The 24,797-nt window shown below is 42.8% G+C and overlaps 1 protein-coding gene across 3 annotated transcripts in view; it reads right to left on the reverse strand.

Moving 5' to 3' along the window:
• The window catches only part of ubxn7 (UBX domain protein 7), an 81,294-nt gene extending 57,683 nt beyond the window's left edge, over nucleotides 1-23,611 (reverse strand). For 2 of the 3 annotated variants that reach the window (XR_013886307.1, XM_080185298.1), the window contains exons 1-2: nucleotides 23,484-23,611; nucleotides 11,366-11,537 (exon numbers count right to left, since the gene is read on the reverse strand). Coding sequence is in view for 2 of the 3 variants with exons in the window: in XM_080185298.1 (XP_080041424.1) it covers nucleotides 11,366-11,537; nucleotides 23,484-23,562 (251 nt within the window). In the remaining variant the exon portion in view is untranslated. The remainder of the gene's footprint in view (nucleotides 1-11,365; nucleotides 11,538-23,483) is intronic. The other variant, XM_080185300.1, reaches the window with a different exon arrangement.
• Nucleotides 23,612-24,797: the final 1,186 nt, after the last annotated feature.

The raw sequence follows: 24,797 nt of genomic DNA on the forward strand, positions 1-24,797 counted from the left end.
ATAAACCTGTTGGACTTTAACCTGGAGTTGTGAGACTTCTTACTGTGTTTTCCCCAGTCCAACGCAACCATCTCCACATCATGACTATTTATAAAGCCATGGATCCTGTGTTTGTTTAAAAAAAACACAACTTTATGAACTTGCCCTGGCACCTTTGAAGATGTATATGTGAACCTACTTCTGTTTCTGCACCATTTTTAAATTGCACCATTTTACTTGCCTGCGAATTTACAAACAAGTGCATACACTGCCAAAGTACTTCTTCGGCTTTAAAACATTTTTGAGATATCTTAAAAGAATTAAGTTCTTTCAAAATGCATATGTTCATGCCTCTCTGCACTAACAGTTATCTGCTATCTTTCTGCCCATTCAGCCCTTCAAGTCTGCTCTGCTATTCATTACGATCATTGCTAATCACCTAACTCAACAGCTTCAATATACCTGGCCTCCATATCCTTTCATCCCCTTCACCCCAAAAGCTATATCTAATTCCTTCTTGAAAACAATGTTTTGGGCTCAACTGCTTTCTGTGGTAGCAAATTCCAAAGGCTTACCCCTCTTTGGGCGAAGAAATTTCTCCTTATCTCAGGTCTGAAAGGTTTCCCCTATCCTTAGACTATGACCCCTGGTTCTACGTACCCCCCCACTATCTGAAACATCCTTCTGGCAACCAGCCTGCCAGGTCCTGTTATAACTTTATAGGTTTCTATGAGATCTGCCCTCATTCTTCTGACCTCCAGCGAATATAATCCAAAATTACTCAATCTCTCTTTATACATCAGAACTGCCATCCCAGGAATCAGTTCGGTAAACCTTCTCTGCATTCTTTCTTCAGCAAGAAGATCCTTCTTCAGATAAGGAGACCAAAACCGCACATAATATTCCAGGTTTTGCACACCAAGGCCTTGTAGCAAAACATCCCATGGGACGGCACAGTAGTAAAGTAGTTATCACTGCTGCCTCAGTGCCATGGACAAGGGTTCAATTTCAGCCTTGGGTGACTGCCGACATGGAGTCTACACTTACACCTCATGTCTCCATAGGTTTCCTCCGGGTACTCAGATTTTTTCCGGCAATCCCAAGATACACAGGCTAGGCGGATTGCCAGGCTAAGTTACCCCTTCATGTCCTAAGATGTATAGATTAGGGTAGTTAGTAAGGTAAATGCACGGAATTACATGGATAAGGCGTGGGGTGGGCTTGGGTAAGATGCTCTGTCACAGACTCAGAGAAAAGCTATTTTGCCTCTTAGTGTTTCTCAAGTCTACTCATACAGATTCCAAATCATCGGGCGAATATCTTTTCTCTCTGTTGCATTAATTTCCTTTTTAACCAGCAATGCAACTTCAATGCTTTTTCCTTTTTGGATCCTGGAGTCCCATACGTGGCTGCAGAAATTCATTTTCTCCCCGTGACTGTGTGACTTTCCACCCACACTCCAAAGATGCGCAGTTTAGGTGAATTGGCCATGCTAAATTGTCCTTTAAGGTCGGGGGGAAAGTAGGGTAAATAGGTGGAGCTATGGGGATAGAGCCTGAGTGGGATTGTTGTCGGTGCAGGCTTGAGGGGCAGAAAAGGGCTCTCTGCACTGTAGGAATTCTACTCTATTCTAGAGAAGCTTATCTATTCCCCTACAATCAAATCCCCTATAACTATTGCATTCCCATACTTTTTACTCGTCCCCCTAAGCAGCAATCAACTGTGGTGCAACAAATTTGGCTGTTGCTGCTTTCCCCTGCAAGACGATTTCCTTCATTAGCATCTATTAGTATATTGTTTTGCAGGAGGTTTCTGCACTGCCTGCCTAGTCCTCTTGCTCTGCCTGGCGGTTACCAATTCCCTTCCTGCCTGTGGAGTCTGTGGTGAGATCACCTCTCTGCACATGCTGTCCACCATACTCTCCACCTCGCAGATGTTCCAGTGTCCCTAGCCGCTGTTCCAGCTCCAAAATCTGGGCTTCAAAGAGCTACCGTTCGAGAAACTTTCTGCACAAATGCTCGCCCCAGGCACTGAAAATGTCCCCAGCTTTCCACATGGAGAATAATGAGCACACCATGACTTAACCCTTTAAATCAAACTTTTGGAAGATGCTGAAAATCCAATAATTACTCCAGGTCCCTTCTTCCCTGGTATTCGTTACAACAAAATATTGCCCTTACAAACTATAAACCACAAAAAGGCCTATGAACTATAAGTGATAAAAGTAGCAAATACTTACCCAACCTTGCCCACTACTTACTAAACAGCTCTCTTACTTGTAGCCTCTGCTTCTCGAGCAGGGCAAGACCACTTTCTAAATATTTAAAAAGCTTGAAAGTAAAGGGGAAAAAGCGCAAAAAGCACCTCTCCAAATTCCCAATACCCACACTGGCTATATCTCACTCAGTATGTGCTTCTCCCACTGCTCAAGCACAAGGTTTTACAAGGATTTACAGGTTATCCTGTCAAAATGAGCAAACTAAAGTTTGAGCTTCACAGGATTGAAGTTTGTGCAAATTTTTTATCTTCAAAGTCATGTTCCTCTATTGATAAACTACAAGAAATTTTTCAACATATGGAAAGGACAGGATTCAAAGGGACTGGACTCAAAACAGATAGGCACATCTAAAACGGGCACAAATGCTTGCTGGTGCTTGTCTGTTATCTTATCAACTGGCTTGTGTTGTCTCAAGTCAAGTCAGAGGGTATGTTAAGTGCAATACCATGAAACCCAAATGTGATTGAGCAACATGTTTTAAACTGCTGGTGCTCTGCCTTTGTCAGTCTGCTCAACATTTTAAGAAGTTTCATGCAGTTTATACTATTCCACTTACCAACAAACTAATGATTTTCTTCAGATAAGCTGAGGTGGGATGATAGGACTTATACTAGTACAGACTGGGATGTTTAAAGGGTTGGGAGGCAAGGCTAAATGACATGATGAAAGATTAAAACAAGGCCTGAAAATGGATTCCAATGTGTGTTGATGCACTTTGGATCGAGAAAGTATTCAGATCTATCCTTTTTAAATGGTGAAATGCTGCACTGATATGCAAAGAGACTAGGGCTCCATGTACACAGACCATTAATATTTAGAAGTACAAAAATTAATGTCAAGGCTAATAGAATATTAAGTGAATTAATTAAGGTTAAGTATATACAAATGGAGGCATTAATTGGATAATTACTTGTGTATGTAAAGAGACACTTTCCCCTTGAAGAGGCTTTCAATTAGTTCATTAGATTATGCTTCTTTATTGGTTTGAAAAGAGAATGAAGAGACACTATGCCAGTATCAGCTGTAGCTCAACTAGTAGCACTCTTGCCTCTGAATCAATAGGTTACAAGTTTGAATTCCACTCAAGATACTTGAGCACAAAAATTGGGGCTGACACGCTGAGGAAGCACTGCCTTCTGATAAGAAATCAAACAAAAAGCCATTCTGCAATCTTATATGGATGCAAGAGAACCCACAATGCTATTGTGAAGAAGAGGAGTTCTCCCCAGCGCACTGGCTAACAGTCACCTCTCAGTCAACATCATAACATCAACATCACTGTGCTACCATGCCAGGGTGGCACGGTAGCACAGTGGTTAGCACTGCTGTTTTACAGCTCCAGGGACCTGGGTTCGATTCCTGGCTCGGGTCATTGTTTGTGTGGAGTTTGCACATTCTCGTGTCTGCGTGGGTTTGCTCCAGTTTCCTCCCACAGTCCAAAAATGTGTGGGTTAGGTTGATTGGCCATGCTAAAATTTCCCCTTAGTGTCCCGAGATGTGTAGATTAGAGGGATGAGCGAGTAAAATATGTAGGGATATGGGGGTAGGGCCTGGGTGGGATCGTGGTCAATGCAGACTTGATGGGCCAAAGGGCCTCTTTCTGCAGAGCAGGATTCTATGATTAAAAACAGGCCATCTAGTTATATTCTGTGCTGGGAGCTTGCTGCGTATAAAATGGCTGTTGGGTAGCCTATAATGACTTCGATTCAAAAGTATAAAGAGACACTATCTTCCCCTGAGATATTGTTCCAGTTTGATAATTTTCTGTTTTTATTTTTGTTTCATGTTAAAGCGTCCCCTTGAGGGGTGATTCTGGAGTCAATTTCTAAATTAATGTCTTTGCTCGACTATTAGTAAACATCGCATTTCAACAACTGGCGGACGCATTTCAACGAAGTTTGGTACACAAGAGTACGACCAAGAAAGAACTGATTAGTTTTTAACAAAAATGCAGATCCACATCCTGGAATTTTCCAAAGGATCCATTAACACTGGGGGATAGGGCGAACTGACATTTTTTGAAGAATGTTGTTGGTCACTTTACTTAGATTGTTGTAGGTTATCTGGGCTGCTGAGGTGGAATTTGTCACAGCTGTCAAAATGTGAGCAGAGTTTTCAGAGCAAGTTATTGGATCTTAATTGGCTTGAAGCCTTCTCAATGAGATAGAAGTTCTTAATAAAAAACATTTTTTCAGCTTTTGAATTGCAGAACATCAACCAAGCAGGTAAAAGCCTCAAGAAAGAACTGCACACTTGTGAAGAAATCTAAAAAATGAATGAAGATTGACTTCTGTCTCCTTTGCTAAATGGCTTAATACAGGTGGGGTGGGGGATTTATCAGGTTTAAATGACAACAAAATGCCTGCTACTTTCACTATACTTCTCCTATATCATTTCTGCCAAGGACTCTCTTCCATACTTCTGGCTTCTTGGTCTCCTGATGATTTTACCGTCGATAATAGTGCTTCTGATAGGTTATTTTCCCTCAACCGAAGATTCCCTTCTATCCTGGTTGATACAGACCTCAGCTCTGCCTGCTCTACAACCCCCACCTCTACTCTAATTCCTTCCCCTTTCTTCCCAAGCAAAGAGAAAGTTGCGCCTCCTCTCATTTTTATTCCATCAGCCTCTACGTTCAATGGTCATCTTCCATCATCATCTTCACCTCCAGCGTGCTGTCACAAGCACACATTTTCCCCACCTTTTTCTGCATTTCAAGGGACCATTTATTCCATGACACCCATGTTTACGCTCCCATCACCTCCAGCACTCCAAGCCCTTCCTATGGCACCTTCCAGAGCAAGCACAGATAATACAACAGCTGTCTTTTCACATTAAGTTTGAGGGAGGCAGAAGTGAACCCAAGACTAGTGCTTTGGGGGCAATTGTGAAGGCATGAACACAGTGAACTGGGAAATTAGGTTAAAGGATAGGCCAACAGAGATACAATGGCAGATATTTCAGATATTTTGGAATACTCATAAAAGATACATTGAAAAAGAAAGGTTCTAAGGGAAGAATGCACAATCCACGGTGAATTAATTAGCAAAATGACAGATCAAAAGATTGGACAGAACATAACAGCAGCAAAGAATAGCTGAGAGATTAATAAAGGAGGAGAAATTAGAGTACAAGAGGAAGCTAGTTAAAAATATATAAATAGATAATAAAAGTTTTGATAGGTAACTAAAAAGGAAGAAAAGTAGTGAGCAGTGGTCCTCTGGACAGAGTATCGGTTAAATTATTACTGGAAAATAAAGAAATGGTGGATCAGTTGAACAGACATTTTATATCAGTCATCACTGTAGAGCAGTGGCGCCCAACCTTGTGTGTCATGGCACAGTTTTATATTTTTAAAAATTGAGATATATTTATTTTCTCCAACTGGACTGTCCTCTAGCAAAAGCCTTTTATCTTTAAAATCTCCTAAAGACACATCAAGCCACCATTGATTAGCCTCATTACCAGCTGCATATCAAATACAACATCCCTTATTGAAAATATATAGAATTTAAAAGCACTCCCCGTTAAAGATTTTAACTGTTTTCCATTTTTCTAAGTCAGTGTTCATAAACGATGCAATACTGTGAGCACCATCTTACCAAAAAAGTTAACATAATACCTGGGTCTGCCTCTATGAGCAAAATCTCTCGATCCAGGGAGGAACTGATGTCAGGGCAACTCCACTGACAGGTGCTCATCTGTTTGTTTTTTTTCCCCCACATAAACCAGTGTTGAGAATGTCAATTCGCACAGATAGATAATGGGAAAATTTAAGCTACTGCTATACCAGTCTGGAATAGATGGATATTCTTGTCTCAAGTAGCCAAAATGCATCCAGAGTTTCAATGAACAATCCATACTGAGCTTGGCGAATTTCTCTTGTTCTTTTAATGACGTGCTTTTGATGATTCAAAAAGAAAGTGAACTAAATGGATCATGCACATAGTCAAAGTCTTTTATACTCATGGAGGGGGAAGTAACATTCAAACGTCTCTTTAGTGTTTTAAGATGTGTGAAGATGAGATTGAGTATGGTTTTGCCACAAGATTTAGGGATGCAAGCTTGAACATTTCAAATCAACCCATTTATCAATTTTTCCTTCCTAAGATCCAGTTTTAATCTGAAGCCTTAAAGTTTACCAGTGGCAGTCAGAATGGTCTAATTTTTCCCCTGCAGTTTGACATTCAGCTCATTTAGATGGCTAAATATATCAAAAGTTATGCAAGCTTAGCAAACCAAATCATTTATTAGATCATTATGTTTAAAATTTAAAGTTTACTTATTAATGTCACAAGTAGTCTTACGTTAACACTGCAATAAAGTTAGTGAAAATCCCCGAGTTGCTACACTCCAGTGCCTGTTCAGATACACAGTGAAAATTTAGCATAGCCAATACACCTAGCCAGCACTAATGTGGGAGGAAGCCAGAGCACCCAGAGGAAATCTATGCAGACATGAGGAGAACGTGCAGACTCCGTACCGACAGTGACCCAAGCCAGGAATCAAACCCAGGTTCCTGACACTGTGAGGCAGCAGTGCTAACCACTATGCCACCATATGCACTCCATGCAAAGCCAAAATTTCATGTGTGTGCACAGATCAGACTAAGGTAAAAAATCCTAACCGTGCAAGCAATTCTATGGCCAGCACAAGAGGCCTGAGGTTCCTTGAAACTTGGAGATGTTAACCACGGAGCGAAGATGAAGGCTAGTTTTAATTTATTTACATTGATTTTTGAAATTGTTTTCGATTTTGCGTCTTACTTGGGCAGCCTTCATGGCACATCAATTGGAAGCCACCATTGTAGAGGCTACAGAAATATCCCAGAAATAATTGTGGATCGGGAAATAAAAAGGGAAGGAAGAACATAAAGCAATCACAATCACTGGGGAAAGAGTGCTGAGAAATTTATTAGAACTAAAAGCCAACAAGTCCCCTGATCTTGATGGAGTTCATCCTAAGGTCTTAAGGCAAGTCACTGCCCTTGATATCAAGGCAGTATTTGATTGAGTCTGGCATCAGGAAACCCTAGCAAAAGTGGAATCAATGGAAAGCCAGAGGGAAATGCTCCAGGAGTTGGAGTCATACTAAGAATGAAGGAAAATTATTCTGGTTGCTGGTGGTGAAACATCTCATTTCCAGGACTTCACTACAGGAGTTCCTTAGGGTAGCATCCTGGGCCCAACATTCTTTCTTTCATCATAAGGTCAGAAGTGGGAATATTCACTGATAATTGCACAATGTTCAGCACCATTTGTGACTCCTCAGATACTAAAGCAGCCCATGTCCAAATGCAGCAAGGCCTGGACAATATCCAGGCTTGGGCTGACAAGCAGCAAGTAACATTCACACCATCCAAGTGCCCGGCAATGAGCGTTTACGACAAAAGAGAATCTAACCATTGCCCCTTCACATTCAAAGGCATTACCATCACCAAATTCCCCAAAAATCAATATCCAGAATATTCACCAGAAATAGAACTAGACTAACCATATAAATACCATGGCTACAAGAACAGTCAGAGGCTGGGAATCCTGCAGTAAGTAACTTATCTCCAGACTCCCCTAAGCCTGTCCACCATTTACAAGGCAGAAGTCAGAAGTGTAATGGAATACTCTCCACTTGCCTGGAAAATCGGCAATGCTGTCAAAGGCTCTGGCTTTTTCAACCTGACCAGCGTTGCCATCACTAAGTTAAACACATTCACAGGTGTGCCTGAAAAGAACAACTGTTGCCACCTTGATGCAGTGTTGTGCATCCGACAGATTTCCCCCTCCCCAACTGAAGGAAGAGCTTCCCACAGAATGGACCACACAGGTCTCCAGCTGACTCCTGGAAGAAGCCAGTGGCAAAAAAGTTCAGGGCTGCCATGATGTTCAAGGCAACAGACATTAGGTGCCCACCTACACAACTCGCCAGCAACAATCAGGAAGCTTGACACCACCAGGACAAAGCAGCCCACCTGACTGATACCCCTTCCACGAACATTCATTCCCTACACAGATGACACACAGTGGCAGCAAGGTGCGCTATCTTTTTTTAATTCCATTTGTTCAAAGGATGTGGGCATCACTGACTGGGTCAGCATTTATTGGCCATCCTTAATTGCCCTTAGACTGAGTGCTAGGTCAGGTGGTGGATCTGGAGACAGATTTCCTTCTCTCAAGGACCAAATTTTTTTTTAAGCAAAATGAACAATGGTTTTAATTCCAGAATTTTATTGAATCCAAATTTCACTATCTATCATAATGGGATTCGAATCCTGGTCCCCAGATCATTGTAAAAAGTCTGACAACACCAGGTTTTAGTCCAACCGATTTATTTGATAGTAAACTCACTAGCTTTCGAGGGGATTCCCTCTTCTTCAGGTGAATGGAGAGTTCTGGCCTCAGACAGAGCATATAAAGCACAGACAGTTTAGAGATTACTGTTTAGAATGCGAATCTTTACACCTAACCTGCTGTTCAAGTCCTAAAGTGGTTGACAATGTGTGTGGAAGGAGCACTGATCACAGGTTAAAGAGATGTGTATTGTCTCCAGACAGTACAGTAAGTGAGGTTTTGCAAACCCAGGCAAGTCACGGGGGTTACAGATAGTGCGACATGAACCCAAGATCCCTGTTGAGACTGTCATGTGTGCGGAACTTGGCTATCAGTCTCTGCTCAGCGACTCTGCGCTGTCGTGTGTCGTGAAGGCCGCCTTGGAGAATCATTACCATGGGCATTACTAGTCCACTGGCAGTATCACTACGTCACCACCTCTGCACACAAGATGCGGTGCAGAAACTCACCAACAGTGCTTTGACAGCACCTTCCAAACCTACAACTACTACCATTTTGAAGGACTTGGGCAGCAAACACATGGGAATATCACCCGCATGCCAGTCACCATCTTGGCTTCCTTCATTGTCGCAGGGTCAAACTCCTGGAACTACCACTACCTCCTCTGAGAAGTGTGGAAATCTTATCGTGGAAGATATTCACTTCCTATCCATTTCCCTAATTGTCCAGAAGGCATTTTAGTGGCCACATGCGTGTAGTCTTTCATGTCCTGCACCTTTTGGAAAACCAGCAATGCTGTCAAAGGTCCTGGCTTTTTCAGCCTGACTAGCTGTTATTAATAGGTCAAATAAATTCATGGGCATGCCTGAAAACAACATCTGTTATCACCTTTTTGCAGTGATGTACATCCCACAGAGATCCCACACAGTTCTCCAGATGACTCCTGGAAGAAGCACATGGCAAAAAAGTTCAGGGCCCTAACCTTCAGTACAACAGACATCGGGGGCCCACCTACACAACTAGACTCAGTGATAGCAGCCAGCATGTCACAGATTGCTATTACCATTTTCCTAGATGGCCGGAGTATTGGGATTCAGCCTTACTGTCATTTCAACTTTCAAAGAAAGCTAGCCTAAAAGGCAGTTTATCCATGCGCCTTGGCCATGAGGTACTTCTGGCTGAATAATATCTTCTCCTCAAGTCTGCCTGGCAACTACTGTTGCCTACACTCCACAGGTCCCTGCCCAGCATTAGGTAAGCTGGCTGATTGGACTATAAGTCACAATTGTGCTTGGCGCGCGTGCGCGCACCCCCCCCCCCCCCCCCCTGAAGGAGGAGTTTCCCACAGAATGGACCACCTCCATTAGGTACACTGAGTTTCACAAATGCTGCAGTACACAATTGTGCCTGCAATACTTCTGGCTGTCCCTCTCTCCTCAGAAAATGGCCTAATGGAGTTCTAAATTAAAAGAAAAAAAACCATAACATCCAAATCTCTGACCTGTTCTGGTAAGCTTGTAGTCTTTTAACCTACCTTTGCATATCTTCACAGTGAAAATCTAATTCCTATCGAACACTTTTCCCATGCACTCATCGCATTATGACATGGACAACACATTATTCAGGTCAATTTGCAGAAATTGCTAAGTAGAATACCAATTTCAGCACCCATTTAACTTCCATATTATGGGAAACTGGTGTGTTGATGCCAGGGTTGTGACCACACATCACCACTCCCAGTTTTAGGCATGTGTGGGACAACATGCAAAATTTAGCCCATAGTATAGCTTCACATCTACATCTACCATACGAGAAGCTACTTATTTGTTAGCCAGTTCCTGTAACTCAGGGATTTCACATGGCAGTGCCTCCTTTTGTTATCCTTGTTAATGGTCACCCAGTTCTATCTTTTTACTTTAACCTTGTGTCCCAAACTGTATGGCATTGTCTCTTGGACAACCACAGTCTGAAGAGCATTATCCAAAAACGTCTCATCCTTTCAAAGCTGTAAGCCCAGAGAAACTCTGCTTCAATTTTCTGACCAAGTTTAATGGACTGCTCTACAGCATGTTGAGAATCAATGATTGTCTACATTACAAGGTTTCACTATACTGCCTTGGTCTTTCTGCCAAAGAAATGATGATAGTGTTGACCTCAACTTCCACTAACACCAAAGACTTGTAAGAGTAAACTCCTCTAATTGAAGTAGTACAAATGTCAGGGGAAACATTTCTGCTCAACAGCATTTCAGTGTGAATTCTCTGTGGTTAAACACCACACTCTTCTGGTCTCTTTCAGCTCAGCTCAAGTATATGTCAACTTAATACTCAAGAACCCAAGTGCCACTGGAAAAAAAATCTGCCAGAGGACAGATAATCAAACGTCTTTAACAACCAGTTTATTACCTATTAGTGCCTCAAACAATTCATGTTGAGCTGCTAACATTAAGGAAATTAAAATACATTTAAATAGAGCACATTAAAATGTATAAGTGAATATTTCAAAAGTTAGACGTTAATGAACACCTGGCCAGGGCTAAATGTCATATTTCAATGTTGGAGGTGCAGTCTTTCAAGAGAAGCCCAAAACTGAGGCCTATATCTGCCAGTTTAGGCGGGCTTATAAAGTTCCAGTGATACTATTAAGAGCTCTGGAATTCTGATATCCTAGACAACAACCTTCTTTCATCCAAAACCACCAAAAACAGTTCAATTAACAGTTATCTTCTTTTGTGGGATTTTCTCGTACAAAAGTTGGCCAAATTGCAATGACAACACTACAAAAAACAAAATTAAGAACAATAATTCAACCAAACATATTATACCGTATTAATTGAGCTAGAACATACTGTGGAGATGGTCTACTTGCTGATGTTCCTGCTGTACTGGTACTGGGCTCTTCTGCTATTCCACCACCATCCAAGTACATTGTGACAGCCATCTCCAGATTGTTGCCACATGCTTCTAATATGTGCTTCCCAACACTTTCACTGGCACCTAGATCACAGAAAAGCTTTTTAGAGAGCTCAACGTGTTCACCACAGTACTAAATGTTTAATGACATACATGCTATTTCACTGATTAAAAGTTTACAGGTTATCCATTATCCAATATAAATGTGAGCTACTTCATTTAGGTGTTGGCACTACGTCAAGAGCATCGTTGTTGCCAATATGCTATGAAAAGAAAGATACGAACCAAGGAGATTTTTGATGAAAAGGTGTATATCCTGAATTGTCACTAGGGGACCTCTAAGCACTAGTACTCACCTCAGCATTATATACACTTATGTAAAATGTATGATTTAGGAACAGGCATTCAGCCTCACCTGTCTGTGCCTGGTGTTTATACTCTATGATGTGGAGATGTCGGCATTGGACTGGGGTAAACACAATAAAAAGTCTCACAATACCAGGTTAAAGTCCAACAGGTTTATTTGGTAGCACAAGCCAATAGCTTTTGGAGTGTTGCTCCTTACCTGATGGTCTCCTCCCACTCTGAGATCTCAGCCACTCAGCAGATCCTTCCATTTCCTTTTCTCTCACGTACTTGCCTACTTTCCTTTTCAAAGTGTCTAAGTGACATACCAAAATCACTCCCTGTGATAGTGAGTTTGAATTGAAATTACTGAGTAAAGATAATTCTCATTTTCCTATTGAATTTATTAATAACTACCTTGCATTGTTAATCCCTACTTTTGGATTCCCCCACAAATGGAAAAATTCTTCCCACATCTACCCTGATCAACCTACTCAATCTTAAGAACCGCAATCGGATGGCTAATTCTTCGTGTTTTCTAATGTTCAGTTTCCCCTAATAGTTGGAATCTCTTAGCTCTGGAACCACATTTGCAAATCTTTTCTGCATTTTCACCAGTGCTTTTGTCTTTTTCAATAGTAAGGAGTCCAGAACTATTCATAATGCTCTAAATGTAACCTGATTGGAGGTCCAGTATGAATTTAACATAAATTCATTACTTTTGATTTCTATACTCCTTAGAAATAAATCCCTGTGCTTTGACAGCATTTTTATTGATTTGTTTACCCATGTTATTACAAATTAAATAATTCATTCACCTAAATGCCGTGAACTCTTTGCTCTTTTACCTTGTCATTTATTTATTTTCTCGGGTGTAGTGGTGCTTCTGTTTTTCCTACTGAAGTGCATCAACTCGGATTCAGCTATCAAAGCTGATTTTCCATTTAACTGTCCAGGCTGTAAGTTTTCTAACCTCTTTTATATAATGCTCCATTCTTCATGTGTAAACTGTAAACTCCACCATTATCCCAGAAAAAAGTTTGGCATCATCTTGACAAGATCGCTGTCTCAAAAATCACAGAATTATGCACAGGAGACCATTCAGTTAAGACTGCTCTTTGGTACAGCTAATTTTAATTCAAACTCACTATCACAGGGAGTGATTTTGGTACGTCACTTAGATACTTTGAAAAGGAAAGTAGGCAAGTACGTGAGAGAAAAGGAAATGGAAAGATCTGCTGAATGGCTGAGATGACAGAGTGGGTGGAGACCTGTGTAGAGCATAAACACAATAAGAAGTCTCACAACACCAGGTTAAAGCCCAACAGGTTGATTTGGTAGCACAAGCCAGCCACTTTTGGAATGCTGCTCCTTGATCAGGTAAGGAGCAGCACTTCAAAAGCTAGACCAACGCTGACATCTCCACATCATAGAGTATGACGCCAACAGAAAAGAACGGTCTTGCTTGATGACTGTCGAAGGGTGTTCATTCATCATTGTCGTAGCATCTGCATGGTCTCTCCAATGTACCATGCCATGGGACATCCTTTCCTGTAGCATATCAGGTGGACAACGTTGGCCGAGTTGCAAGAGTATGTACCGTGTACCTGGTGGATGGGCATTCTACGTGAGACGATGGCATCAGTGTCAATAGTCCTATCCTCCTGTTCTTTGCCCATAGTTCTGCAATGTTTACTCAGTGCAGTAATTTATCCAAATTCCTTCTGAAAGTTATTAACAAATCTGCTTCCACCACGCTTTTAGGCACCATTTTTCAGATCATGATAACTTGGTGTAAAGTAATTCTCATCTCTTGCCAATTCCTTTAAATCTGTGTCCTTCAGTTATTGCCCTTTCTTGTGGAATAGGTTCAAGGGGTTGATTGGTTTACTCCCATTGTTTTAAATCATGAAAAGTTTCTCTTTATTTACTCAATTAAAACCATGCATAAAACTTTGACCTCTTTTAAATCTCCCCTTAACTTCTGCTGAAAAGAATCTCAGCTTGTCTAACCGCTCCACAAAGCTCTTGTTGCTCAGCCGAGTACCATTCTAATAAGTCACCCCTGCATCACCTCCAATGCCTTGTCATTCTTTCTAAAACAGTAATTCCTAAACATTTTCTCAGTGTGACCCTAAATACGTACCTTCGTACATTCTGCTGTGGAAGTAGGCAAAGTAAACTAGGCTCTGGACACTATAATGTCATTACTTGTGATGTGGAGATGCCAGCACTGGACTGGGATAAACACAGTAAGAAATCTCACAACACCAGGTTAAAATCCAACAGGTTTATTTGATAGCAAAAGCCACTAGCTTTCGAAGCGCTGCTCCTTCGTCAGGTAAGTGGGAGTTCTGTTCACAAACAGGGCATATAAAGACACAAACTCAATTTACAAAATAATGGTTGGAATGCAAGTCTTCAAAGGTAATCAAGTCTTAAAGGTACATAAGAAATAGGAGCAGGAGTAGGCCATCTAGCCCTTTGAGCCTGCCCCACCATTCAATAAGATCATGGCTGATCTGAAGTGGATCAGTTACACTTTCCTGCTTTCTCCCCATAACCCTTAATTCCCTTGTCTATCAAAAACCTATCTAACCATGACTTAAATATATTTAGCGAGGTAGCCTCCACCACTTCAACGGGCAGAGAATTCCAGAGATTCACCACCCTTTGAGTGAAGAAGTTCCTCCTGAACTCTGATCTAAACTGCACCCCCCGCTTATCTTGAGACTGTGTCCTCTAGTCCTGCTATCCTTTCTAAGCAGGAAGAATATCTCTACCTCTACCCTATCCATCCTCTTCATTATCTTATATGTCTCTATAAGATCCCCCCCTCAGCCTTCTAAACTCCAATGAGTACAGACCCAGTCTATTTAGTCTCTCTTCATAGGCCAACCCCCTCATTTCTAGTATCAGCCTAGTGAACCTCCTCTGCACTCCCTCCAAGGCCAATATATCCTTCCGCAAGTGCGGCGACCAAAACTGCACACAGTACTCCAGCTGCGACCTCACCAGTATCCTGTACAGTTGCAGCAAGACCTCCCTGCTTTTATATTCTAACCCTCTCGCTATAAAGGCCAACATTCCATTCGCCTTCTTGATCACCTGCAGACTGGGTTTTTGTGACTCATGCACAAGGACCCCCAGGTCCCTCTGCACTGTAGCATGTTGCCGCTTTTCGCCTTTTAAATAATAATCCCTCCTACTATTATTTCTGCCAAAGTGGATAACGTCACATTTGCTAACATTATACTCCATCTGCCAGGTCCTCGCCCACTCATTCAGCCTATCCAGAACTCTCTGCAGACTTTCCACACCCTCCACGCAATTTGCTTTTCCACTCATCAGCAAATTTCGTCACCCTACACTCAGCCCCCTCCTCCAGATCATCTATATAAATGGTAAACAGTTGAGGCCCCAGCACCGATCCCTGCGGCACTCCACTAGTCACCAACTGCCAACCAGAATAGCACCCATTGATACCAACTCTCTGCTTCCTATTAGACAGCTAATCCTCTATCCATGCTAACACCTTACCCCCAACTCCGTGCACCCTAACCTTCTGTAGCAACCTTTTGTGAGGCACCTTATCAAACGCCTTTTGGAAATCTAAAAACGCCACATCCACCGGTTCCCCTCTGTCTCCCTCACCAGTCACACCCTCATAGAAATCAAATAAATTCGTCAAAAACGACTTTCCCTTAACGAATCCGTGCTGCGTCTGCTTGATTCTTTTCTAGGTGCCTCGCTATTTCTTTTTTGATGACAGATTCTAGCATTTTTCCAACTACAGACGTTAAACTAACCGGCCTATAATTCCCTGCCTTTTGTCTGCTACCTTTTTTAAACAATGGCGTAACATTAGCCATTTTCCAATCTTTCGACACTTCCGTGGAGTCCAGCGAATTTTGATAAATAATTACTAAGGCATCCACCATCACCTCTGCCATTTCCTTCAGAACCCTGGGACGCATTCCATCCGGTCCTGGGGACTTGTCCACCTTCAGTCCCATTAGTCTATCAAGCACTACCTCTCTAGTGATAGTAATCGCATTTAGGCCCTCATCTCCTACCATCCTTCTATCTTTAATATCCGGCAAACTGTTCGTGTCCTCCTCTGTGAAGACTGAGGCAAAAAACTTATTTAAAGCCTCAGCCATTTCCTCATCGCCCACCGCTAAATCCCCCCCCTCATCCTCGAAGAGTCCAACATTCACTCTAGCCAGCCTCTTCTTTATACATTTGTAAAAACTTTTACTGTCATTTTTTATATTTAGAGCTGGTTTAGCTTCATACTCTATCTTTCCTTTCTTTACCACCTTCTTAGTCATTCTTTGTGATTTTTAAATCTTTCCCAATCTTCTAATCGCCCACTATTTTTAGCCGCTCTGAACCCATCAGCCTTTAATTTAACACTCTCCTTTATTTCCTTCGATAACCACGGCTGGTTATCCCTTCTCCTACAGTCCTTCTTTACCATCGGAATATATTTCTGCTGAGTACCAAAAAAGATCTCCTTAAAAATCCTCCACTGTTCCTCAGCCATCCTACCAACTAATCTGCGCCCCTAATCTACATTCGCCAATTCTGCTCTCATCCTATCATACTCCCCTCTGTTCAAACAGAGGACACAGGTTCGGGACCCTACTTTCTCATCCTCCATCTGCATCAGAAATTCAATCATAGTATGATCACGCACCCCAAGAGGATCCCTCACAAGAAGATCCCTAATTCTACCTGCCTCGTTACACAACACCAGATCTAAGGTAGCTCGCTCCCTCGTAGGTTCCGTTACATACTGTTCAAGGAAACTACCCTGACAGCATTTCGAGAACTCTTCCTCAAACCCACCACGTCCGACTTGGGTCATCCAATCAATATGCAGATTAAAATCCCCCATAATTATCGCCATTCTGTTTTCACACGCATCAATTATTTGCTTGTTTATAGCCCGCCCCACCTCAAAGTTATTATTTGGGGCCTATAGACCACACCCACCAGCGTCTTCCTCCCCTTACTGTTCCTTATCTCCACCCACAACGATTCCACGTTTTGCTCTTTGGAGCCTGTATCTTCCCTTACTACCGCCCTGATATTATCCTTAATTAACAGAGCTACCCCACCCCCTTTTTCCACCTGTCTATCCTTCCTAAACACCTGACACCCCTGGACATTCAGCTCCCAGTCCCTGTCACCCTGCAACCATGTTTCTGTAATGCCCACTAGATCATACCCTTTTGTGCTGATTTGCGCCATCAGCTCATTCACTGTTCCGAATGCTTCGTGCATTCAGGTAAAGTGTCTTTACACCAGCCTTTATCTGGACCTTATTTATAGAAACGCTACTAACCTCTCTCATGCCCCCTACTCCTTTTATTAGTGGAACATTCTCAACACTTACTTGCACACGTACCCTCTCCTTTACTTTAGATTTTGTAATTTCCCCCACCCCTGCACCCTCCCCCCGCCTAATTAGTTCAAAGCCCCTATCTACAGTCCTAGTTACACGATTCACCAGGACTCTGGTCCCAGCACGATTCAGACTAGACCATCCCATCTGAACAGGTCCCATCTGCCCCAGTACTGATGCCAATGCCCCATAAATTCAAACCCATTTACGGGGCATTGAACGGTACAGACAATGTGAGTGGAGAGAGCATTAAGCACAGGGTAAAGAGATGTGTATTGTCTCCAGGCAGGACAGTTAATGAGATTTTGAAAACACAGGGAAGTTGTGGGGTTACAAATAGTGTGACATGAACCCAAGATCCCGGTTGAGGCAGAACTTGGCTATCAGTCTCTGCTCAGCGACTCTGCGTTGTCATGTGTCATGAAGGCTGCCTTGGAGAACGCTTACCCGAAGATCAGAGGCCGAATGCCCGTGACAGCTGAAGTGTTCGCCAACAGGGAGAGAACGGTCTTGCTTGATGACTGTCGAAGGGTGTTCATTCATCATTGTCGTAGAGTGTGCATGGTCTCTCCAATGTACCATGCCATGGGGCACCCTTTCCTGCAGCGTATCAGGTAGACAATGTTGGCCGAGTTGCAAGAGAATGTACCACGTATCTGGTGGATGGGTATTCTCATGTGAGACGATGGCACCCATGTCGATGGTCCGGCATGTCTTGCAGAGGTTGCTGTGGCAGGGTTGTATGGTGTTGTGGTCACAGTTCTCCTGAAGACTGGGTAATTTGCTGTGAACAATGGTCTGTTTGAGGTTGCGTGGTTGTTTGAAGGCAAGAAGTGGGGGCAGCCTTGGCAAGATGTTTGTCTTCATCAATGACGTGTTGAAGGCTCCGGAGATGTCATAGCTTCTCCATTTCGGGGGAGTACTGGATGATGAAGGATACTCTATCTGCTATGTCCTGCGTTTTCTTCTGAGAACGTCAGTGTGGTTTTTCACTACCATTGGAACTGTTGATCGATGAGTCAAGTGCCATTTGCTGTTCTTACGAGGGCATCTTTCAGCGTCTGAAGGTGGCTGTTGCGATCCTCCTCATCTGAGCAGATCCTGTTAACATGGAGGGCTTGTCCATAGGGGATTATTTTCTAAATTGAGTTTGCGTCTTTATATGCCCTGTTTGTGAACAGAACTCCCATTTACCTGACGAAGGAGCAGCGCTCCAAAACCTAATGTCATTACTTAAACTAGTATCAGTAACTCCAACTGCAGAATGATGCGGTTTACAAGATTAGGAGGGGGTGGAGATGTGAAAGAGATGGAGACAAGAATGCACTGACGAAGAGTCATCTCGATACAAAACATTTCCCTCCCCATAGATGCTGTCAGACATGCTGAGATTTTTCCAGCATTTTCTGTTTTTGTTGGAGACAAGTTCTGATCAAGCCTCATCAACGGCAAATTTTGTAAACCTAGTTTGATTTATCTTTTCACAGACTCTTTCTGCAGCAGAAATCAGATTTCAAAGATGCCTATTAGACCTCACCCACCAACAGAAAAACACTCTAGGATTTAAAAGGGACTCGGTGCGATTACTATTCAGTCTCAACTCTACGGTGGCTATTGCTGTCTCAGAAGTCGCAACCCCAAAATCTTGTCCCACAACCCCTTTGGGGGTCACGCTCTACAGTCTGAGAGGCCCTGTCCTCAAGTGTGGTGCCCAAAATTGAGCTGAATTGCACTGAATTTTATTCTAATGTATCAAAGAAAAACCTTGCTATATCTAAATAATGTTTCATAAGTTCTGCTGCCAGGCTGTCTATGTTTGTCACAGGTAGAGTATTATTACCGTATTCAGAAATCTAGCTGATCATCAGTGGAAGCACCTCCTATTACTTCATGCCAGCAACAACTTCTTCTCTAACTCCCATGATATGAAACTGGGTGTTTGATCTGTCAGCATTCTTCCAATGAGGCATTTAGCAATTGGAATTTGGCACACCAAACAGTATAACATGTTAAGTCTATCAATAGAGCAGTAGCATTCTCAATAGTACCTCCCACACTCAGAAAATTGAGACAAATTAAGCCAGTAGTACTGGAAAAGCAGCTGTTTCCATTCTTGCTGTCATAAGACCATAAGGAACAGGAGTAGGCCATTCAGCCCCTCAAGCCTGCTCCGCCATTCTATAGGATCATGGCTGAACCAACGTTCCTCACATCCACTTTCCTGTCCTTCCCCATAACCCTTGTTTCCTTAATGATCAAAAATCTATTTACGCCTTAAATATACACAAGCACTCTGCCCTCAAGGAAGTGCCCCTTTATTCTGAGACAATGCCCTGATTCCAGGCCCACCCATGAGGGACATCCTCTCAGCGTTTACCCTGTCAAGTCCCTTAAGAATCCTATATGTTCCAATGAGATCACCTCCCATTCTTCTAAATTCCAATGAATAGAGTCCCAACCTATTTAACCTTTCCTCATATGACAATCCCTCCAAAGTGGGATCATGCTAATGAATTATCTTTCCTTAAATAAGTCATACTCAGTGAAGTCAAGAGAAGACAGTAGGTTGACACTGGAGTTACAAGTCTAACAGAGAGCTGCCACATTCGGCAATATAGATATGGTACAATAACTGTTGCACATAAAGTTAGCCTGAAGGAAGCACTGATGCTTGGCTGTGTAGTTAAAATTACCCAGTCTTTGCTTTAACTAGACATCACTAGTGAAACCATTGCACTTTTTATTTAAAAACACAGTGGTCCTCACTTCCAACTTCTCCAGCTCAAGGTCTTCTGGCAAAATTCCCCTTTAGAGTAAGCAAACTGTGATATACTCCTGTCACTTCTGCCATGAATAATATTGATTTATATTGATTCAGCCACAGATTCCCCTGCATTGTGGGGAAACACTTGGCATCTTCAAAAAAAGCCATAGCTATGAACAGCAAACCTGCTTGCAATGGATGAGCCCAAGCCTAGATTCTGCTTACCAAATTACATGCAGCTTTCATATGGCACACAACATTAGAGAAGACAGGCTGTGCATCTGCGCTGCAGTTGAATAGCACAAAAGCTACAATCTGCATGACTAGCACAAATACTGCACAGAATTATGTATCTGTATCTCAATACATAGCTGTTGCATTCGTGCACTCTATATCAAACTGCATACTCACACCAGAACATGCAATCCTACTGTCTGAATGCTACACAATATAAATACAAATGTTTAACAATCAACATATACACAATTACAAGATTCACACACTGTGGATACAATTCAACATACTGGCAAAAATACACAATTGAGTTGTGTGATATATCATTGCAACTAAAAATAGTTCCGCATTGTGGAAGTGAGCAAGTAGTTGCTTTGGTGAGGTGAAGGCTCAAAGTAAATGCACATCTCTGGCTAGTTGGTAGTTACTGCTTCAAAGCAAGTTCTCTAACCTCTTTGCCTGGTTTGCTTAGCAAACATTCCAGGCAACAAACACTATCCATATTGGCTGGTTTACCCAAGGTGAAGATTCTCACCCATCACAGCAACATGATTTTGCTCTATCAAAACTGAATGGGAAATTATGAGGCAATCCTTAAACCTTTGATTTCTGTGTCAACAGCCTTGACTTATTGAGGAACTTGATGATCCAGTTTTCTATCAGTTGAGGATCCTTCAAGGTTCAGCCTTGTATAAAACTCCTCATTGTGGACAACAGAGAACTGTTACAAATTATAGGTATTCAGACATTGTTCAATCAAGTTTTCCAAATGAGTCAAATCAAGATTTTTGTTTCACCTAGCGAATGAATAAATGCAACTGCAGTTTTTAACCTGAGCTGCAATGTCTCATTTCAGAGATTGGAAGTTTGAAGGCAATCACATGCTGCTCCCAGAGCAAACGAATGGTAAATCAGTTCATTAGTCACCCAGAGCACACCACTCCCAAATTCATTTGTGTTAAATCACATTTCTATTCACAGGGAAATAAATATAAGCTTGCCGGTGGGAAGATACCTTTTATACTGGGAGCAAGGAAAGCAATGAATGTCAAAATCAATAACGTATGGTTGCATTTCCATCCAACAGCACCCTAACCCCTGCCTCCAAACAGGAATGTCAGAGTTAAGAATCATCTGCCTGACATCCATCATCACCAGGAAGAGCAACTGAACCATTTCTTGCAATTTCAAAAAGGTAAAAAAACTTTAAAGGCGACTTGGGTTTGTTGTAAGATATCGGGCATTGCCAGTCTTATGGAGGAATTTGTAAGTAAGTATTTATTGATTACTAGAAACTCTGCACAAAGGTCAAAGCTGGGAAATTTTCCATGCATGCTTTTATATGTGGCTTGGTCCAACACCATGGTGACCCTTGGGCACAGATCACATGTTCTCTTACATCACTTTGCGAATGGGACTGTACTCAGTACCACCTTAACACTTACACTACAGGGTTCATGCTCATAGCATAGCTCCTCACAGTTGGAGAAGGAGAAAGATATCCCGTTGCCCTATACATCAGACAAGGAGTAAGGTACTGGGGATGTTTGAGGAACTAGAATACAAATTAAAAAGCAGAACCTCAAAGGTAGTAATGTCTGGATTCCTACCTATATCACCTTCAAATTGGGGTAGGGACAAACAAGTTTGAGGTTTAAATAAATATGTAACTCAAAGTGTTATGGAAGATGATTGCTTTAATCCAAGGGGCACTGACACCAGTACTAGGGGAATATTCCATTGGCCCAGACTTCACTTAAACTGGCTGGGACCAGTGTCCTAGTGAATTGGGTAACTCAAGCAATGGATAGGATGTTAAGCTATATAGAAGAGAATAAAATAGGAATAGGAGCAGGAGGTCATTTGGCCCCTCAAGTCTGTTCCACCATTCAACTAAATCATGTTTGGGCTTCTAACTCATTTTCCTGCATTATCCTTATATCTCTAGATATCCAATCGACTCATCTCAGATAATGGTGAATTTATAAGCCCGAAGAGTCGACTGGGGATTTGGCTAAATTTACAGATTGTGTCCAGAGCATTAACAAAATATTAGCAACTGAGGTCACATCAAGGGAAAATATAGTAAAAAGTTGAAGTTTAAGGCACTATATAAGATTGCACCAAGAATTCACAAAGGATTTATGGACATTGGGAGCAGGTGAGAAGGTTTTGATTTGATTGTTACATGTATTGGTATAGAGTGAAAAGTATTGTTTCTTGCACTCAACACAGACAAAGCATAATGTAAATGGGGAGAAGGAAAAGAGAGGATGCAGAATGTAATATTACAGTCATAGCTAGGGTGTAGAGAAAGATCAACTTAATGCGAGGTAGGTCCATTCAAAAACTTGATGACAGCAGGGAAAAAAAGCTGTTTTTGAATCAGTTGGTACGTGACCTCAGACTTTTGTAGCTTTTTCTTGATGGAAGGAGGTGAAAGAGAGAATGTCCAGGGTGTGTGGTGTCCTTGATTATGCTGGCTGCTTTTGAGGTAGTGGGAAGTGTAGACGGAGTCAAAGGATGGGGAGATGATGTAGAAGTTTTGCCAAGATTATACTGAACCAAGGATGAGCTTTATGGCACACTTCTGCTTATATTCTAACATCACATAACTCATCGAGACTCAACACATCTTACAGATAAGCTGCCCTACAAGCTTAATTGCATTAATAAGTCAGAGTGGGAGGTGGCTAGGTGGGAGGACTGAGCACCAGGCATGGAGTTGACCACCAGCACTGGGCAGAGTACTGGTCTCCAAGCAATGGTCAGGCAAGGGGAGGACACTGGCCAGAGGGAGAATGCCAGGAAGGGGGCATTTGCCAAGCCCCAAGAAGGGCATTGACCACTTGCACCAAGCTAAAGGAAAAGCAGGGGGAGGGGGGGATGATTACCAGGGTCAAGCTGTGTGTGTGTGTGTGGGATGGGGCAGAGATCATCACCAGGGCCAGAGTGGAGGGGTGGGGGATAGTTTATCATCTCTAGGGCCAGAATGGGGGGTGGGTATAATCTCTAGAGCCAGAGTGGAGGGGGGGGGGTATCTTCACCAGGGCCAGTCTGGGGAGGGCGCATATGCCTACCTCAGGCGGGCTGTCAGGACTGCTGGGACCGCCCAATCTCCCCACCCAGGGTCCCACTTCCATCTGCTCAGCCCTTACGGCCCGTCTGGAGCCGCGGCTGTAGCTGCCCTGATCTCTGCTCGCCTGCTCTCCGGCTGAGTGTCGCTGCGGTCATCTCAGGGCCGGCTCCCGGTCGCCCTCCCTCAGCTCTTTACCTGTAATGGCTGTGAACTGCCGAATTAACCCCTGCAGTGCCGACCCGGTCGACCCCGCTCCATCACCAACTGCCGCCATCTTGCCGCCAGCGCCCACGCAGGCGCACTCCCTCCAACAAACACAACCTCTCACCCCGGCTCGAGGTCTGACGTGATCCACTCCAATCCCATTGGTCGGCAACAAGCAGCACCCGCCAGCCAACCCGCTGCACTGCACTTCGGGAGTCACAACTCCACACGCCTGCGCACTGGCCTCTGTGCTGATTTGAAATTGTCCGGTGCCATATTTCTTCAAGGCACTAGGAAACATTGGCTCCTGTCCATTTAAAGGAGCGCAGCCTCATTGTTTGCGTATCAGTAATGATTGTGAGTATCGCATATGGCAAGGTGTTGGCAATGATGTTCGTATGGAAGATTTGTTTTGCGTAACGTTAAGAGCAGCGCGGAATTCCTGTTACATTTGCAGCCTTTAGAAATGTATTACAAACAAAAGTTTTGGAACTTGATCAATGGGGTTAGAGCTTTTTGTTCCAACTATCTGCTCCACCACCTACAAGGCACAAGTCAGGATTGTAATGGAATATTCTCCACTTTTCTGGATGAGTACAGTTCCATCAACAGAAAAGAAGCTCGACACCATCCAGGGCAAAGCAGCCCAGTTGATTGCCACCCCTTCCACAAACATTACTCCTATACCAGCGATGCAGTGGCAGCAGTCTGTACCATCTACAAGATACACTGCAGCAACTCACCAAGGTTCCCTCAACAGCACTTTCCCAACCCCCTAATTTGTCTTTCTGTCCATTCTTGATTTGAATTCATTTATTATTGTTACATGTGTTAACATACAGTGAAAAGTATACAGACAAAACATACCATTGGTAGAGAAGGAAACGAGAGTGCAGAATGTAGTGTTACAGTCATAATTAGAGTGTAGAGAAAGATCAGCTTAATGTAAGGTAGGTCCATTCAAAAGTCTGACAGCAGCAGGAAAGAAGCTGTTTTTGAGTCAGTTGGTACGTGACCTCAGACTTTTGTATCTTTTTCCCAGAAGAAGAAGGTGGGAAGAGAGAATGTACAGGGTGTGTGGGGTTCTTCATTATGGGGGCTGCTTTGCTGAGGCAGCAGTAAGTCAGAGGGTCAATGAATGGGAGGCTGGTTTGCATGATGGATTGGGCTACATTCATGACTTTTTGTAGTTTCTTGCAGTCTTGGGCAGAGTAGGAGCCATACCAAGCTGTGATACAATAAGAAAGAATGCTTTCTATGGTGCATCTGTAAAAGTTGGTGAGGGTTGAGCTGACATGCCCAATT

The sequence above is a fragment of the Carcharhinus amblyrhynchos genome, chromosome 3 (assembly GCF_965287045.1).
Source record: "Carcharhinus amblyrhynchos chromosome 3, sCarAmb.v2.hapA, whole genome shotgun sequence".
In the NCBI taxonomy this organism is placed as follows: domain Eukaryota; kingdom Metazoa; phylum Chordata; class Chondrichthyes; order Carcharhiniformes; family Carcharhinidae; genus Carcharhinus; species Carcharhinus amblyrhynchos.